This window comes from Canis aureus, chromosome 35 (genome assembly GCF_053574225.1).
Source record: "Canis aureus isolate CA01 chromosome 35, VMU_Caureus_v.1.0, whole genome shotgun sequence".
Lineage (NCBI taxonomy): Eukaryota > Metazoa > Chordata > Mammalia > Carnivora > Canidae > Canis > Canis aureus.
The window spans coordinates 24231402-24249704 of NC_135645.1; the positions used below are offsets into that span (position 1 = coordinate 24231402).

At 40.3% G+C, this 18303-nt stretch overlaps 2 protein-coding genes and 1 pseudogene across 10 annotated transcripts in view; 1 reads left to right on the forward strand and 2 right to left on the reverse strand.

Moving 5' to 3' along the window:
• ADGRG7 (adhesion G protein-coupled receptor G7) overlaps positions 1–2186 on the reverse strand; it is a 65134-nt gene extending 62948 nt beyond the window's left edge. The window contains exon 1 of the mRNA XM_077883853.1: positions 1842–2186. Within this exon, the coding sequence (XP_077739979.1) occupies positions 1842–1956 (115 nt within the window). The 5' untranslated portion in view covers positions 1957–2186. The remainder of the gene's footprint in view (positions 1–1841) is intronic.
• Positions 2187–3684: 1498 nt separating this feature from the next.
• LOC144305118 (tubulin epsilon chain-like) lies at positions 3685–12360 on the forward strand (annotated as a pseudogene).
• A 5381-nt stretch (positions 12361–17741) lies between these two features.
• TMEM45A (transmembrane protein 45A) overlaps positions 17742–18303 on the reverse strand; it is a 65637-nt gene continuing 65075 nt past the window's right edge. For all 9 annotated transcript variants that reach the window (XM_077884552.1, XM_077884547.1, XM_077884551.1 and 6 more), the window contains one exon: positions 17742–18243. In XM_077884552.1, coding sequence (XP_077740678.1) covers positions 18150–18243 — 94 coding nt within the window. In that variant the 3' untranslated portion in view covers positions 17742–18149. The remainder of the gene's footprint in view (positions 18244–18303) is intronic.

Sequence of the window (18303 nt, forward strand, 5' to 3'; positions counted from 1 at the left end):
TCTTTCTTTCTTTCTTTCTTTCTTTCTTTTTCTTTTAAGGAGCTGGTATGCTTTTACCATTAAATAAGGGGTTTTGGTTGCTTATCATGCTTCATTTGGGGTCTTAGCCCTCAGGAAGTTTAGAGATATGTCTCAGGGATTATGTTTTGTATTTACTTTCAGCAACTCCCTCTGTTTCCTTCCTTATAATGTTTTATACTTCGGTCCTTGTTTTTATGGTTCTACTGTACCTGTATCCTTTCTTAGTCACCACAAAATTCCCTTTTAAAGTAGATGTCATATAAAAAAGGAAAGGAGGGAGAAGGGAAGAAAAGAAAGATTTCTTAGAAGTATACTATTTAAATAAGGTCTCATGGGGCACCTGGGTGGCGCAGTGGGGGAAGCGTCTGCCTTTGGCTGAGGTCATGATCCCAGAGTCCTGGGATCAAGCCCGGTATCAGGGTCCCTGCTCGGCGGAAAGCCTGCTTCTCCTCCCTTTTTTCCCTGCTCATGCTCTCTCTTGCTATCTCTGTCATGATCTCTGTCTCTCTGTCTCTCTCTCTCTCAAATAAATAAATAATTTTTAAAAAGATATTATAAACTCAGCAGCCTTAATAGGGTAAAATCTGTCGTTCATAATTTTTTTAATTGTTTATTTTTATTTATTTTTATTTTTTTATTTTTTTAAATTTTTTAAATTGTAAACAATACTTAAATGGACAAATAAAATAAATGAAAACACATTTTTCTCAAGTTTAAATTTTATCATTTTGTTCTGGGATATTTTCCCATGCTATTTATCCAAATCCTATTAGTACAATATTCTCTAAATAATGTTCTCGGGGGTGAGAGGGACGGAAGGATGATTAGATCCCTTCTCAGCTACCACTCTTTCCATAGCTAATATATTTGACTTCTTTTGTCCCCAGCAGTGGAACTTTGCCGACATGTAGGTGCTTGTGCTGACTCCTCCAACCTTCTATCCTCCTCAGTTACCTTCTCGAGGGTAGACCACTGCGCTTTCTGCTCTCTCAACTGGTATTATTTACCCTTATTTACTCAGTTTTATTAGAATTTTTCTCTGTTTATTACAAAAGGGAATACTCAGCACCTCCAGCTTTGAAACCTCTGCTGCCTAAGGGAACCAGCACTGGGATTATAGAAACTCCTTGTTGGGGGTTTTCCTCACACATCATTGTTTTACACATCACTGCCCTCCGTCCGTCCCACCTTCCAGTGTCAGCTCTAGCACACAGCAGTTTACTAACAAATACTTGGTTATTCAAAACCAGAAAAAAAAAACATTTTCTAAGGAATCTTAATTTTTTAGTAGTTTTTGACACTTGGAAGGTGAGAACTTTGTGCACAAACCATCAGGTTTTAGTTACAATCCTAGTGAGAACATTCCTAAACTCTCTCCTTGAGATGAAATTCCATTCTGCATGTGTTTGGTTATGTGCATATGTCTGTGTGGGTCCATCATCATTTATCTTTCTTGGATTTAGCTAAACAAACCCAAACATGTGTTATGAGTGATTTTAATCATGCCATTATCCAATCAGGAGTTAAAAGAGCAAGAAGAGGCTAATTAAACTATGTAATTAGTTCATCACCCTGCCCACTCATACACACATATTCATATTCATGTGTGTACAACCATATGCAAGGCATCAGCTGCCCCTTACCTGTTGTATTTCATATATGAAATACATACATGGTGGGCAGCCTCAGCCCAGACATGGCCATTTGCAGTCCCTGGTGTGTCAGGTGTGAGGAACGAGGGCTCAAAACCTTCTCTTGATTTGAGTTAAACATAGCAACTAAAAGATAAACACAACATAATTAAACATAAATGATATTACCTTTCTGGACCGTAATCACAGTCATCCAGATGCCCAGGGCCAAAATGATGATCGTCACCAGTCCACATGCAATGACCACCAGCACCCTGAGGTCACACGCACGGCAGGAAGCCATGGGAAAGCCAAACCACAAATCCACTACTGGCGGAAAAACAACTAGCTTCTTTCTTCTCGAGCCAAGTGTAATCAGAAGCTATCCTTAAAAAATAAAAATAATTCCTCCTTTCAGTGATCTATGAGGCAGGAGTCCTCATTTCTTAGGACTTTTCAGGTTAATCAAGGCAGGCTGCAGTTTGAATCATCTAATAAAAGGTACATGCTCTCATTGCAATTTCCTCATCCTTCGCTGAATGGGAACATGAAAAAAAGAAGTTGGAATTATGGGAAGAGAAGATAACTCAGGGTAATAAAGGAGAAAGGGGAGGGAATAGTTAATAGGGTCAAAGTATAAATGTTCAGATAAGCAAGAAGCTGGGGAAGGGAGCAAAATAATAATAATAATAATAATAATAATAATAATAGAGACCAAGTCATCTTCTTACACTTTGGTTGTAGGGGGACCTCACAGAGGTAAACTAACAGGTGCTTCAAGCCACACAGATTCCCTCTTATCAACAAGAGGTTTAAGCAGTTGACATACACATGATTCCAGAATTTGCACTCTTTTAAAGGAGCCCACATTTTGAAAGCTGCAGTTGGTATATGGGCTTTACTAGCACAGGGTGAATTTTGGTAAAGCAACAAATCCCAGTATTATGAGCCAGCTATTATGAGCTGAATTGTGTTCCCCTAAAAATTCCTGTGTTGAAGTCCTAAACCCTCATACCTAGAATATGACCTTATTTGGAAATAGGGTCATTCTAGAGGTAAGCAAGTTAAAATGAGGTCGTTAAAGTGGGCTCTAAACCAATGAAACTATTGTCCTTAATAAGAAGAGGAAATTTGTGGGCAGCCGAGTGGCTCAGTGGTTTAGCGACCCCTTCAGCCCTGGGTGTGATCCTGGAGACGAGACCCACATCGGGCTCCCTGCAGGGAGCCTGCTTCTCCCTCTGCCTGTGTCTCTGTGCCTCTCATGAATAAATAAAATCTTAAAAAAAAAAAAAAAAAAGAGGAAATTTGCACAGAGATACGCAAAGGCAAGAATTTAGGAAGAAACACAGGGAGAGGATGGCTAACCTCACGCCGAGGAAAGAGGCCTGGAACAGAGCCTTCCCTCTGAACCCTCAGAAGGAACCAACACTGCTAAGACCTTGATTTGGGGCTTCTAGCCTCCAGAACTGTAAGACAATAAATTTGTGGTGCTTAGGTCACTCAATTGTAGTACTTTGTTACAGCAGCTCTAACAGACTAATTTTTTTTTTTTTAATCTAGCAGACTAATTCACATCCTGGTCAGTGTAAACTGGTATCCCTGAAGCTTCAGCTCTCTTGCCCAGGCTCTCATGTTCTTTTCCCCTATCCCCTCTCCACTCTTAACTGAGTATTTGAATGAATGATTATTAACCTCAGTCAAAGTCCTGTTCCCGGTGGGTTAAGAAAGATTTTATAAAAGAGGACACATTTAGGGACGCCTGGGTGGCTCAGTGGTTGAGCATCTGCCTTCAGCTCAGGTCCTGATCCCAGAGTCCTGGGATCGAGTCCTGCCTGCATCGAGCTCCCCACAGAGGACTTCTCCCTGTCTCTGCTCGTCTTTCTGTATCTCTCATGAATAAATAAATAAAATATTTTCAAAAAATAAAAAAATAAAAGAGGACACATGTAAGCTGACTTTTTTCAACCCCCCAAACAACTATATATTTCCCCTGTTATCCATAATATTCTATCAAAATACAGCTTCAGTGGATATGAACACGGCCTCTAACTTTTGCCCCATCCAAGGATTTCAGAAAAACAAATCGATGTACCCCAAAATGGAAGAACTTAGAGGTAATGCTGCAGCAGCACAAAATAAACAAATGTGAATTCGTTGTTTCATTTGCTGTGAATAGATTTTTAAAAATCCATTTCTCAGATGTCTGCCTGTATATGCACAGAAAGTGTCTGGAAGGGTACATAAAAAAACTCTTCTTGCTAATCTCAGAGATCTAAGAAATGCATTTTTCATTTACATTCCTTTTGTGATTTGATGTTTTTACCTTATGCATTTAATATTTTTCCATTATAATAATAATACATCTATTATTCTTTCAAAAGTAAAAGGAACCATTTAAAATTCATAATGTATAAGAAAAGGAAGTAGCTCTTATGAAGTGCCTAGAAGCACTGTGCTATTCATTTTCTGTATCTTTGTCTCATTTATTCTGTACAATTACTCACACATAACAGGTATTTTTGCCCATTGTATGAATGAGGAAATGAGACTTGGGCGGATATTACTCTAAACAAGAGCTCTGTGGTTAAGGAAATTTGAGTGATATTAGTTTACACAATGGTAATAGTTTTCTTCAACTCTAGAGTTTCTTAGAGCCTTTAATATGCTCACATACATTGTGAATTGTCAAGTTTCCATTGTTGACCACAGAATCCTCTTCTCCAGAAGAATTTCTCAGAGATAGCGATCTTTCAGAACATGCTTTGAAGCCACTGCCTTCCATGATCACGATCAACCTTACTAGGTTGAGCAGAGTGACTGAAGAAACTGATCATGGGTCCCACGTCTGCCATATGGTGATGGTATTTTTCCCTGGTAGTATTTCAAATATTTTAAAGGGGCTGTAGTCTGGTGACTGAAAAACTGATTTTGGTGGTGCTCAGACATTTTCTTTTCCACACTCAATGGAAATGCAGGAATCCTGGGATGTCACAATGGCTGTAGCTTCTTAGTACTTTTATATTTTCACTAACATGCCAACTATCCAGCTAGGAACTCTAGAAATTTATGGAATAGAAGAAATCCTAGGCACAGATACTTAGATATTGACATTTATATAAGAGCATGAATTTCTATTGGTTATAGACAAGTATATCGGCATCAATTTTATACACACACACACACACATCTATCAAGATAATAAAAAGGAAAAAGAAAAGAACTCAACAGAGTATAATTCATTTATTTATTTGTTCTACTCAATGCAGACATTGTGCTAAGTACTGAGGATGATAGAGTGGACGAGAGAGGCAAGGTCCCCGCCCTCACACAGCTTACACTCAGGAATGCCTGAATTTGTACTGACGTTGTACGTTGTCTCAAATTTGCTCTGTGACCCTGGACAAGCCACATAAACATCTGAACTTCTATTTCCTCATATTTTTAACAACTTAGTTGAAGCCTTCCCTTCTTGAAAATTTCAGTCCTAAAGTCCATTGAAGAAGAACAAGGCAGGTGTCTTTAGTAGGGGTAGAGAGGAACAATAGACCAGAGCAGATGTGAAAGCCCAATAGGGGAGGGCAAAGAGTACAAGAGAACCTCGAATGAGATGTCAATTCCAAGCAGAGTGACTAAGGCACCCATATGATAGGGAGGGACGGCCTCACAACCAAGGGGTGAGGAAGACCTTCAGGCAAGAGACAGCCTGATGTGGGAAATCAAAGCCAGGGCAGGGAGAGGAGGGCATTCCTTTACAGACCAAGAAGGGTCACAGGGGCATCTGCATGTGTGGGCTGGTCGGTGTGGGAATTCAGAGGCAGAGTTGAGTGAGGAGGGTGTCCAAGTGGAGCCTAGAATAGGGAGTCAGACCCCAAACAAAGAGAAGAGTATCCACACATTGGCAGGGTGGGGCTGAAGATCAAAAATTAGTTCTACACAGGCTGATATAAGAATATCAGATAAGGATATATCTGATAAGGATATAAGGATAAGGATATAAGAATATGAGAACCAAGTTCTTTACTGTAGGAGAAGGGAATTACATATTTGGTAAGGGATAAAATTTGAATTCTATAAGAATTTCAAAACAGGTCATCAGAAACATGGAAAAAGAAAAGCTACAGAGGGCTAATTCTGACGGAAGCAAAATCCAAGGGAAATGGCTATCAGATAAATGCATGAATACAGTCATGACCTTCTTTTTTTAAAAGATTATTTATTTATTCATGAGAGATGGGGTGGGGGGGCAGAAGCAGGCTCCATGCAGGGAACCCAATGTGGGACTCGATCCCGAGTCTCCAGGATCACGACCTGAGCTGAAGGCAGCGCTAAACCACTGAGCCCCCCAGTCAAGACCTTCTGATCTCAGAAAGGAAAACTGTTGTCTGCAACAGTCAAGTATTTCAAAGAAAGGGGTGTGATATTACTTCTTAAAGCTAATATTTGAACTAAATAACTTCCATTGTGCCTTAAAAAAAAAAAAACAGAAACTTTTTTTTAAGATTTTATTTGAGATAGAGAGCAAGCAAGAGAGAGCAGGAGCAGGGGAGCAGAGGGAGGAGAAGCAGGCTCCTCACTGAGCAGGGAGCCAGATGTGGGGCTCCATCCCAGGACCTCAGGACCACGACCTGAGCCGAAGGCAGATGCTTAACCAACTTCACCACCCAGGCATCCCCCCAAAATAGAAACTTAACAGCTTTGGATTAGACAAACATTAGATGGTCTCATTCATTTGGGGAATATAAAAAACAGTGAAAGGGAATAAAGGGGAAAGGAAAAAAAAATGAGTGGGAAATATCAGAAAGGGAGACAGAACATGAGAGACTAACAACAAAGGCCAAACTCAACTTCCCCACCTGTTATTCCTTAGAGATGAGCCTCTGAGTTTGTTTCTCCATATTGGAAAACCTCCCAACGACGTTGGCCGCCCCTTCACTAGTGAAAACTCAGAACTGCTAACAGAGAAGCAGCAGTGATTCAGGTGTAGCTGGTACGTGCTCAGGGCTGATGATCAATGGTTTGAACAGGGCTGTGGTGCAGTGATCTTTGGGTGGAGGATACAGGTGCTTTTTGGGGTAACCAAGTCCTGGAGCACACTGCACATGTGCAAGCCGTCTGCTCTTTGGAATGCAGGCATCTCAAGAGGCCAAGGAGGGAGGAGGCTGGCCAGCCGTGGCCATGCTTACCCCACTGAGCCCTCGGTGGCAGGGCCGCAGTCTTTCCTTTGGTACATCAGAACCTATTGGTTCTAGGATAACACAGGACCATCCTGAGGGCTCCCCACCTATCCCTGGGTACTCTCTGTGTGAATGGTAGCCCCATCTCCCCTTTCAGGGACTCTGGAAATCATTAGAACCACAGCAAGGGGATGGGAATGCCGACGTGGAGGCCACAGGTTTTCACTCCGCATGAGAATTGGGCAAAACTGAGAATGAAGTGTCTAGTTCTGCTTTCTCTTGCCCCAAAAGTGAGGACAGATTTCTCCCAATATCTCTGGCAGTTTGAGCATCAAAATAAACAATGGTCTCACGTTATAACCCATGAAATAAAATAGGAAATCACTGAATCTGAAACTCGGGGGGGTGGGCCCAGCAACCAGTCCTCCAACTTGATGTCTGCTGAAGTTTAGTAACCGCTGTTCAAGAGGAGCTCTCCCAGAGCAAGTGAATCAAGTTTGCAGTAAACCAGCAAATGGCGAGAGACTAAATGACATTTTTGTGTACTAGAACATTCCTTTGTTAGTGTTTATGGAAGTCTCATGGGTTTAAAGATTGCCAGATTTTCAGATGACCCTGCTCAAATTCACAAGCAGCCTATATTTCTGTCACCTGTGAAACCACTAATCTTCATTGTACCTTATTCATTTATTTAACCAGATTCATAATGAGCTTAAACCCCAAAACATCAAGACCTTCTGAAATCTCTTTTATTTCCCTACCTTCTGGACTATGACCCCAATAGAGAGCTAATTACACAGAAACCTGCTTACCTTACCTCCCATGACACTAATAACAAAGGCCAATCTCAACTTCCCCACCTGCTATTCCTTAGAGATGAGCCTCTGAGTTTGTTTCTCCATTGGAAAACCTCCCAACGACATTGGCCGCCCCTTCACTAGTGAAAACTCAGAACTGCTAACAGAGAAACCTTTGAATTCACCTGCTTATTGATCTAAACAACCCTACCCACCTCTGTTTCTACCTGGTCGCCAAAGGACAGCAGGGAGAAAGATACTGAAAAACCTTTCCTGGGCCAAAAGGAAGTCACCAGGTGTCTGACCTTTCTTTGTTACTGACCTTTCATACCTGACATTTGCCATATTATATTCAGCATACATTTTCCAGTTCAAATACATGCCTTATTTTGAAGTCTAAAACATTAAGCTTAAAACTGATTTTAAGCCTAAGTGTAAGTAAGTTAAGGTCATGTAGGTATTAATTTTTAAATTTTTTAAAAGTTTTTAAAAATTAAGATTTAAAAAAAATAACCCAAACTCTACCTCAAACAATGTTTGTGGTCTAACTCGTTTTAGGACGTCAACCTGGTTGTGTCTTAGGAGTTGTGTTGCCTCGCTCTGCCGCTAGAGGGTAGCACTATTGCTATTGTTTTTTCTGTGGTTTATTATTTAGTATATTCGGTACTTGGCCATTCATCCAATCCAATCCCCAATGTGATTGTATTTGGAAGTGAGGCCTTTGGAAGGTAATCAGATAATCAGAGAGGGGCCCTCATGCTGAGATTAGCTTCCTCTAGATGCCTTAGTTCTCCAGGTGCCTCCAATGCTCTCCAGAGCCAGGTGTTCTAGATCTTGAGGGTCTTGAGGGTCTTGAGGGCTTCTTGAGGGCTGATTGCTCCATAGAGGAAAACCCAGCATCATTTTGTGAAAGTAATTCACTTATTACTTGCAGATGTTTGGTGCCTATGAAACTACAATGTGTGTCCATAGTAGATTCTGGACTCTGATTAATGTAACCCTGAATTAATTTCTCTGTGTTCCAGAAGATGAAAGAAAAGGAACTCTCAAATTCTTTTTTTAGTTTGAAGTTTACTTCTGCATCTTGCTCCAGAGAATCTCAATTCCTCTCTTTGTCTCTTCTGACTTGTTCCTTCATCTTTCTTTTCCCACTTTCTCCTCTTTTATATCTTTCCCTTTTATATCCCCCAAATATGAGCTGACAGCCACAGGTGTGTGGTTAAGATTAAAAGAGGAAAGAATCAGTCAATTATGGGTAGGTTGAGAGGCATAGTGTAGGAAAAGGTTTAATTTTCTTCTTTACCTTCTAAAAAGGCTCCCTCAGGTGAAATGCAGAATTTACAGGGAAAAATAGAGTCTCAGCCAAGAAGCACTAGTCCCATGTGAACACTAGACCATCTGAAAATAGTAGTATGAAATCATAAGCTTATCTGAGGTGAGATAACTTGGCATTTTTGATGTCCTACATAAAATTCCACTATTTTTATCTTGACAAGATAGTTTTCTGAATCCTAATTATCTCCATCTAGTATAATTATTTAATTATTAATTAATAAGTATTCATTAATTGTTAAATTAATTGGCATATATATATATTGTTTCTGGAGAACCTGAAAAATACAGGGGGCATTTTGCAACAGACACCACGCATTTTCCAGATTAGATCCATAATCTCCAGAAAGTTTAATAATAGTGTATGATACTCAAGGAGTTTGTGATCTAGTTAGAGAGCAGGGATATAATGCGTTAAAGCACAGCAAAGATAATAATGCAGAAGTCACTAGTTGGTAAATGATTTACTCCGTGAGTGTTTACCCTACATTCCTCCTTGAGGAATATTGGAATGACAAAATGACCTGTTATGGAAGCTTGCCAACCTATGTGGGGCCATAAAACAGCATAAATGTATCAACCAAGACAAGTTATCAGCAGGTTTCTCAATAAGGTGAATACATTTTATAGCTGGTAATACAACAGTCGGGAGAGATAATATTTTCATGCCTGACATTTGTAATATTATCTTCAGCATACATTTTCCAGTTCAAATACATGCCTTATTTTGAAGTCTAAAACATTAAGCTAAGCCTAAGTGTAACTTAAGGTCATGTATGTATTCATTTTTTAAATTTTTTTAAAGTTTTTAAAAATTAAGGTTTTAAAAAAATAACCCAAACTCTACCTCTAACAATGTTTGTGGTCTGACTCGTTTTAGGATGTGAACCTGGTTGTGTCTTAGGAGTTGTGTTGCCACGCTCTGCCACTAGAGGGTAGCACTGTTGCTATTGTTTTTTTCCTGCGGTTCATTATCCAGGATATTCAGTACTTGGCCATTCATCCAATCCAATCCCCAATGTGATTGTATTTGGAAGTGAGGCCTTTGGAAGGTAATCAGATAGAGAGGGGCCCTCATGCTGAGATTAGTTTCCTTATAAAGAAGATAGTTGGGGGGAGACAATCTGTCTTGGCACCACATGAGGATACAAGCCAGTCTGCAAACCAAGGCCTTCACCGAACACCAGGTCTACTGGTGCCTTGATCTTGGACTTCCCACCCTCCAGAACTGTAGGAAATAAATGTCTGTTGCTCCAAACACCCAGTCTATGGTGCTCTGTTGTAGCAGCCCAACCCAAGACAATGTCTGACCAGATATTTGAACAGAAACTTTGTGGCCAGCAGGGATGGGGGAGAGATGGTCTTTAAAATGAGGCAGGTCTATCTAAGAAGGACCTGAACTATTCACTATGCAGTAGTGTCACCTCTAAAGTGGAAAGAGCCCCAACTTTTGGTGTCAGAGGACTTAAATTCCAACATGGGCTCAGCCACTGATTGACTGCATGACCTTGGACAAATCACTAACTCTCTGGTATCTGTGTCCTCACCTCTAGATAACCATTTGAGACCTACTTTCTCTTAATAATATCTTCCTTTGATTTTTCTCTCTTTATTCTGTTCCTGTAGCTACAGGTTGAGAAGGGTTCCTTAGGAGTAACAGTAGAGAAAAAAGAAGTATGGTTGCTGCTGGTGGGTGGCCCAGGCTGGGAGTATGAAAGCAAGTGTGGGCTCGCCAGTGCCCTGATCTCACCGCACCACAGTGTGGTCGATGGTCATACAGGTAGGCCAGCCAGTGTGGAAACCAGATGGGCCGCCGCTTCTGGGATCCGGTGCTTAGGGAGCATCCCACGGCCAACCAGAAGGGAATTTATGACAAGGCAATAAGCAGCTTCTTTAGAAATGTGGATACCAGAATGGTTGGTGATGCTGGCAGTATTTTCAAGGGGAAAATTTGTTCTTTGAAAGCACGAGCTTTCTTGATGGACATGGAGGAAGCAGTAGTACGTGAAATTCTGCAGGGACCATTGAGAGGTGTGTTTGATAGCAAGCAACTCATCACCAATATTTCTGGCTCAGGGAACAATTGGATTGTGGATCACAAAGTTGTTGGCAGCCTTTATGAAGAACAGATTTTAGAGAAACTCAAAGATAGCAGAGCCCTGTGATTGTTCGTAGTCTTGTTTTTTGTTTTTTGGTTTTTTTTTTTTAATATAATACATTCCATGGGAGGAGGAGCAGGATCTGGACTTGCCACACTTCTTTTAAAGGTGCTTGAAGGTGAATTCCCAATACTATATAGATTCATGGCCTCAATTTATCCTTCTGGTGAGCATGATGTCATAACCTTGCCTTATAATAGCATCTTGGCAATGAAGGGATTTAATGAGCATGCAGACTGTGTGTTGCCCACTGACAACTAATCTTTATTTGACATCATTAGGAAAATTGACCTCATGGTGAGTTCTAGAGAGTTGGGTACAACTTTAAGGCCAAAGAGTCTGGTTACTTCAAGTTCAGGGGCTTTTTGGAAAACAGCACCAGAAGCCCTTTGATGCAATGAACATCGTTGTGGCAAATTTGCTGCTGAACCTAACAAGCTCTGCAAGGTTTGAAGGGCCCCTTAATATGGACCTTAATGAAATCAGCATGAATTTAGTTCCTTTTCCTTAACTAGCATTGTCTAGGGTCAAGCCTAACACCTCTACGTACACTGGCAGATGTTAACATTCCTACCCAAAGGTTCAATCACATGTGTTAAGATGCTTTTAGTAAAGATCACCAGCTAATTCAGGCTGACCCTAAACATAGTCTCGACTTTGCCTGTGCCCTTATGGTTAGAAGAAATGTACAGGTTTCAGAACTTTGCAGAAATACGGAAAGGGATCCCTGGGTGGTGCAGCGGTTTGGCGCCTGCCTTTGGCCCAGGGCGCGATCCTGGAGACCCGGGATCGAATCCCACGTCGGGCTCCCGGTGCATGAAGCCTGCTTCTCCCTCTGCCTGTGTCTCTGCCTCTCTTTCTCTCTCTGTGTGACTATCATAAAAAAAAAAACTATATTTAAAAAAAAAAAAGAAATACGGAAAGATTAAGAACCTCTGAGGCTTGTCTCCTGGAATCAAGAAGGCTGGAAAACCAGCTTGTGTTTGGTCCCTGGCAGGCCATTCCCATTATTAGCTCTAGCACATAACACATACATGAAGCCTACCTTCATGGAACTGAGAGATTGATGAGCTTCTACAAGAAAAAAAGCTCATCTTCATCACTATGTACAAATGGAAGGGATGGAGGAAAGCCATTTCGTGGAACTGTGTCATCTTTATTAGGGCTCACAGAGGAATATAACCAACTGGATGCCACGAAAAGCATGCCTGTGGAAGATTTACTTAGACTAAGCATAGCTGTGTAAAAAAGAAATCACAAAAATACGATTTTTCTTCATTTCACCTTGTTTTTTGTCATCTTACCTTACTGTTTCAGAATTTTTGTGATTCCGAAAGCCCAGTTTGTGCTTTTCATATTAGAAAGTATGTTTGCCTTAAAAAGAGTGGTTTTCATTTCATCACAATTTGTTTATAGCAGTGTGTGAAATTAGTGGAGTCCTTGCACTTTAACTTTGAACACTTGTCTTCAGAAAATTCCCCTTTTCTAAAATTGAGAAAACAGAGTCCTTCAACATTTTACTTTATTTGTAGTCTCACATTCAGGCATTTATACAGTGCTAATCATGTCTTCAATAAAAATCTTATACAGGTATATTTGATTATAATTTATTTTTTCATATTCTGTTTAAATTCTGATTCTTTAAAAGCAAGTATGAGATGTAGTAGAAGAACAATATAAATACTTCTGTGTAATACTCTCTGACTTCTCAGGGATAGGCTTTATTATAACCATTAAGGAGATCTTGTTTCTTCTTTGGGTAACCACTTGTTTGCAGTCAAAAAGAATCACAATTTACATTCATTTTAACATGCATTTGTATTAAATTATCTTTAACTATAATGCTTTTTATTAAACCAGTTGATTTTATAATAATAAATGTCCACGTCTGTAAAACACACACATGCAAAGTATCGCTGTCTTTAGGGGATTATAAAATAGTAAGAAGGAAGAATTGGCTGGAACATGATCCAATGCCACTCTGGACTTAGCGCTGTATGAGCTTGCAGGCAGGGAAGAGTAGGATGAAGCAGTAGAAAAGAAAAAGCTTTGAACTGAGCCTCAAAGAATCTCCAGAAGATAAGCTTCAAGGAGCCAGGGAGGCAGGGTAGTTAATACAACATAGATACAGAAATTAAACATATTTAGGGGACCAGAAAAGAAGTCAGTCTGACTGGTCCAAGGGTTTTGTTGGACAGTATGACAGCATCCTGCATGGTGAATTATGCTCAAGTGAAGTGATTTTATTGGAGCATAATGCTAGTTACCTCGGACCTGATCTGAGAGGCAAAGGAACCCGGGTCAGTTTCTCCTCGGAGAAGAGAGTTCCATTCTAATTGCCAAGCCTCTTGTTTACTTGGGTGAGCTTCTGTCTATATATTTTAGAACCTGTATGTATTTTAGCTTCAGACACAAATCATCAAGGAGGGATTATTTTGGATTCCACCCAAGCTTCTTACTTAAACTCCTTAATCCTCCCTTAGGACATTTGAAAACCGCCAGAATTGCCCAAGTTCATGAGAGGTAAGAGGTGTTTTTCTCACCTCTATTTTAACATTTTGCATTAGTCATAGGAATTCCTCCTACAACGCACGCACACAACTGAACAATAGTCTCCCTGCCTTACAGCAGCAGCAAGCTAAGAAACACTGACATCTAATCTCACGGCTGTTAGCTGAATTACTGACTTCAAAGAAAAGTGACCTAGAATTCATTAGGCTATCGCTTTAATATCTGTAAAAATTGAATAGTCTTACCCAATAAGAAATATATTTTTCAAAGTGTAGGATAACATCAAGTTCAGAAGTCTTTATACTTAGAAGGAAGTATATTTAAATATCTTTAGAGTTAAAGAATAATGAAATTCCATCAAGTGACATGACAGCCTGGGCGAGGGTGGCGGATTTTCATGAGTAGGTGGAAAAGACAGGTAATTTGAAGTATGACTCCCCCTCAGGATGGTGCCTTTCCTGTGCTTTAAAAGGCTGGGAGACAGCCCGAGTGGAGAGTCTGATGTAGTGACCATAAATAACAGGATTCAGCATGTGCGGTTAGGATCACTGCCAAGAATCCTATTCCATTCAGAATCTGGATCCAAGAGCTCAAGGGGCAGACTAGATATTTCCCACAATGCCTGTCATACACAAATCACCTCCTTAACAGTAAGCCTGTGTTATCATGGAAAGACTTAGAAGTAAGTGATGTACAAGGGGTAGTGGAAAGGGAGGTGGGCAGGGGGTTGGGGTGACTGGGTGACGGGCACTGAGGGGAGCACTTGATGGGATGAGCCCTGGGTGATATATGTTGGCAAATTCAACTCCAATAAAAAAAAATAACAATTAAAAAAAAAAAAGAATGAAGATTCTGAAGTCAGACTTCCTGGATACAAATCCTGACACACCACTCCCTACCTAAATGACCTTGGACTGCTTTATTTAATCTCTTTGTGTCGCAGTTTTCTCACCTGTAAAATGGACAAATAAAATCTTCAAATGATTGAAAAAAATAAATAAAAATAAAAAGGCAAGTTTTAAGTTAAAAAAAAGAAGTAATGTTGAAGAGATTCAAACTCATAATGATATTTTTGTGTTAAGAAAGAAATTATACACGTTTAGCACTATAGGCATTCATAATTTTGAAAATAATTGTGTCTCTGATGATTGGTTTTGCAAGTCTAACTTACAAACGTTTAATTGAGTAACAGATTTAGGCTTGTGATTTTAAATTGAAATCTCAGTAAGTTTACTCACTGTAGCAGAACATTTAAGAGCACTTACGCACTGGGGCACCTGGGTGGCTCCGTCAGTTGGGCCTCCAACTCTTGATTTCAGCTCAGGTTATGTTCTCAGGGTGGTGAGACTGAACCCTGTGTCGGGCTCTGTGCTGGGCATGAAGCCTGCTTAGGATTCTCTCCCTCTCCCTTTGCCTCTCCCCTCCCCACTCAAAGAAACAAAAACAAAAACAAAACAAAACACTTAGTTTCTCCATATTTTAAGGTTAATACATTAGATTTGCAAGAATAGCAACAACTTGGAAAGATTTGTCAGTTAACTGAAGTGTCCTTCTGGAAGAATTTCAAAAATACTTAATTCATAAATAGAGTTTAAGATGTTTAAAGGGAAATCTAATTATCTGAATGTAAAATTGTGCTCTAACATCAAAGTCTCCTTAAAATCGAGTGTTTATATTTGCAAGACTCAATATTTATAAATTGAACTTAAAATATAAAAAGGATTAACCTTTCCCATTTTTACTAGTTTAGTCCAGAAACCCAGTCACCCTCATCACTGCCCATCTCTTGAAGTACCTTCTTAAGCTTAGAGCAAAAATCTCCCCTCACTGCCATTTACATGGGGGAAATTCCCATCTTCTCTCTCTCTGGAATTCACATTAGACAGAATATAGGATTTCTGGATCTATTCTCCATGTGTATGAACTTTTCTTTCATGTTTTTATCTATTGAGTTTGGGGAGAATTCTTCACTTCTCAGTTTTATTTTCATGGTTCCTTAGTCCCCAGCTACTTCTGCACCACCCTATGAATCCACATCCCAAAGATAACCAGTAGAGCCTCAATTAATGAGCCCAATAGTGACAAAATGATGAGGAGTACACCACAGTGGTCATGACCCAACTTCTCATTTCAACAATAAGATGCAAGTTAACGCAATCAGAGGCTGCACTGCGCATTTCCAAGCAAAGGAGACTGGAGGTTACAGAAATTATTGAGGCGTTGGAGTCACATCAACAGCCAATGTTGATATTGGACTGAATTATATACATGAGTTTCTTCACTTTGTGACAAATGAAGCACTAGATAGCCACAAAGGAAGTTTGACAAAGGCTTAGGAATCGAGACCCCAGGGTTTCAGAAGAGTTGAGATAAAATACGAATAAAAATAAGGAGGGCACCTTTTCCCACTCCTTCTTTGGTAAAGGCTTCATAAAGTTACAATAGTGGTGTTCAAATTTATTGTTCATGTCAGGGACTACAAGCAGAGAGCCTCAGGCTGTGGACTAGACCTGAACTCAATGTTCTCCCACTGAGAACTCACAGAGTTGCATCTCACTTGCATTCTTTCTGTCCAGAGACTAGAGGAACGGACATCTCTGCTCTCTCATAAAGACTGCTAAAATATTTGTATCAGGTTTCAAAATTCCAGCCTTCACCTGGTTTAGGCTAATTATGCCCAGAGTCCCTGCTCAGGCCTATGTACCAGCAAAGCCATTTTCATGAAATGCAGCTGACAGCTCACGCTTTTGAAACATAAACTTGCTAAAGTTTTTTTTTTTAATTTTTTTTTTTTTTATGATAGTCACACAGAGAGAGAGAGAGGCAGAGACACAGGCAAAGGGAGAAGCAGGCTCCATGCACCGGGAGCCCGACGTGGGATTCGATCCCGGGTCTCCAGGATCACGCCCTGGGCCAAAGGCAGGCGCCAAACCGCTGCGCCACCCAGGGATCCCACAAACTTGCTAAAGTTATAGAAACTTGCTGGACTAGAAAAGATAGAGGACACGCATGGGGCAGAATGCCATGATTACATGATGACATCACACACATGTGGGTATTTCATATGCCAGAAGTGCATTCAGGTTTGTTGTATTATTCAAAATAAGCCTATAGGCACCCACATCAGTTCTTTCTAATCCTTACATTAAAAGGAAAGAAGAAGAAGAAGAAGAAGAAGAAGAAGAAGAAGAAGAAGAAGAAGAAGAAGAAGAAGAAGAAGAAGGAGAAAGGGGAGGGGGAGGGGGAGGGGGAGAAGGAGAAGAAGGAGGAGAAGGAGAAGAAGGAGAAGAATGAATGTGTCCAGTTCTTTGGCCTAAAGAATCTACTCACCTCCCTCTCCTGCATCACTGTGATAAAACCAGCCTGGGGCAGGTTTCTGGACTTGTCAGTGCTTCCAGAATGCCATGGAGCTTCAGGATTTAATTGCCCACATTTCACCTCCTGCTGCCTAGGAGGCTGCTTCCTTTCTTCCATATTCAGGAATCCTCAAGGATTCCTGAAGCCCTCCTTACCTGTTCCGTCACGGCAGACCGGCCTTTCTAACATTGTACCAGTTAGCTGTCTCTGCCTTCACTTTGTCTCAGAGACTCTAGAGTCATAAAATATGACAGCCAGAGAGCGCCTCATCCAGTTCAATTCCCTCACTTTAGAGAGGACATGGTGATCGCTAAAGTCCTAGAAGTTGGTTGGTTATAGATCCAGAATTAGAAAAAAAATTTCTTGACTCTCCACTAAAGGCTAATTAGTTCAAGACTAGGTGAGAGCCCTGACTTTTTACCCAAGTATTCCATAAAATACTTTACCTTATTTTAACCCCTCCTATTTCAGGAGACAGTATGGTGACCATGCTATGCTCTGGTGATTACCTTTTACTCTATAGATGATATCATAACTCTCCCTTCCTAATCTTTCATGGCTTTGCATCCAAGATCCTAGGGATCATTTTTCTTGTCTTCTCTAAAAAACTGCACAACTCAGGACACTTGCTGGCTACTTTCCTCAGGGGACATCTCGGCTACTACAGAAGGAGAAGTCTCACAAAAAGGAATTTGTCACACTGCTCCTTCATGGTGCAAGGGTGATGTACAGTTGAAGTGAAAAAACAAAGACTTAAAGTGTCTGTATCAAGGTTCCTGCATTCATTTATTTCTCATTGCAGCAACAAGATAAACAAGTGTAATTCCATGTCAATGAGTTACAAATTGTAGTAAGCCCAGGAACCTTGAAGATATCTATAAGGCAAATAAAACACTTTTCCTTAGTGTGGACATTAACTTCAGATGATCACTCCAGGCCCCAAATACCATGACCAATGTGCAAAATGCATTTATCATCCAAAGTACTTTCAAATCTAAAAATAAAATATTCGAATTCAAATGCTTTAACCAAACTGGAAATACAAACAATATACCAAGAATCATCCTTAGCCTCTTGTTCTCCAAGCAAAAGATCAAGAAACAAGATCATGAGCAAAAAAATCCCCAAAAAAGAAGTTCACCCAGAAAGACTAGATGCCCATCAAAATCACATCTCTTCTTCTGATTCTTGTTCTCGCTCAGCATTTTTCAGGAGTCCAACCTCCGAGGGGCAGAACCTCGTAAGTCGAGATTTAACCAACCTGAGGAGAATAAAAGGCATCTCATGTTATGTTGTTTAATAAAATTCCAGAACAATGTGT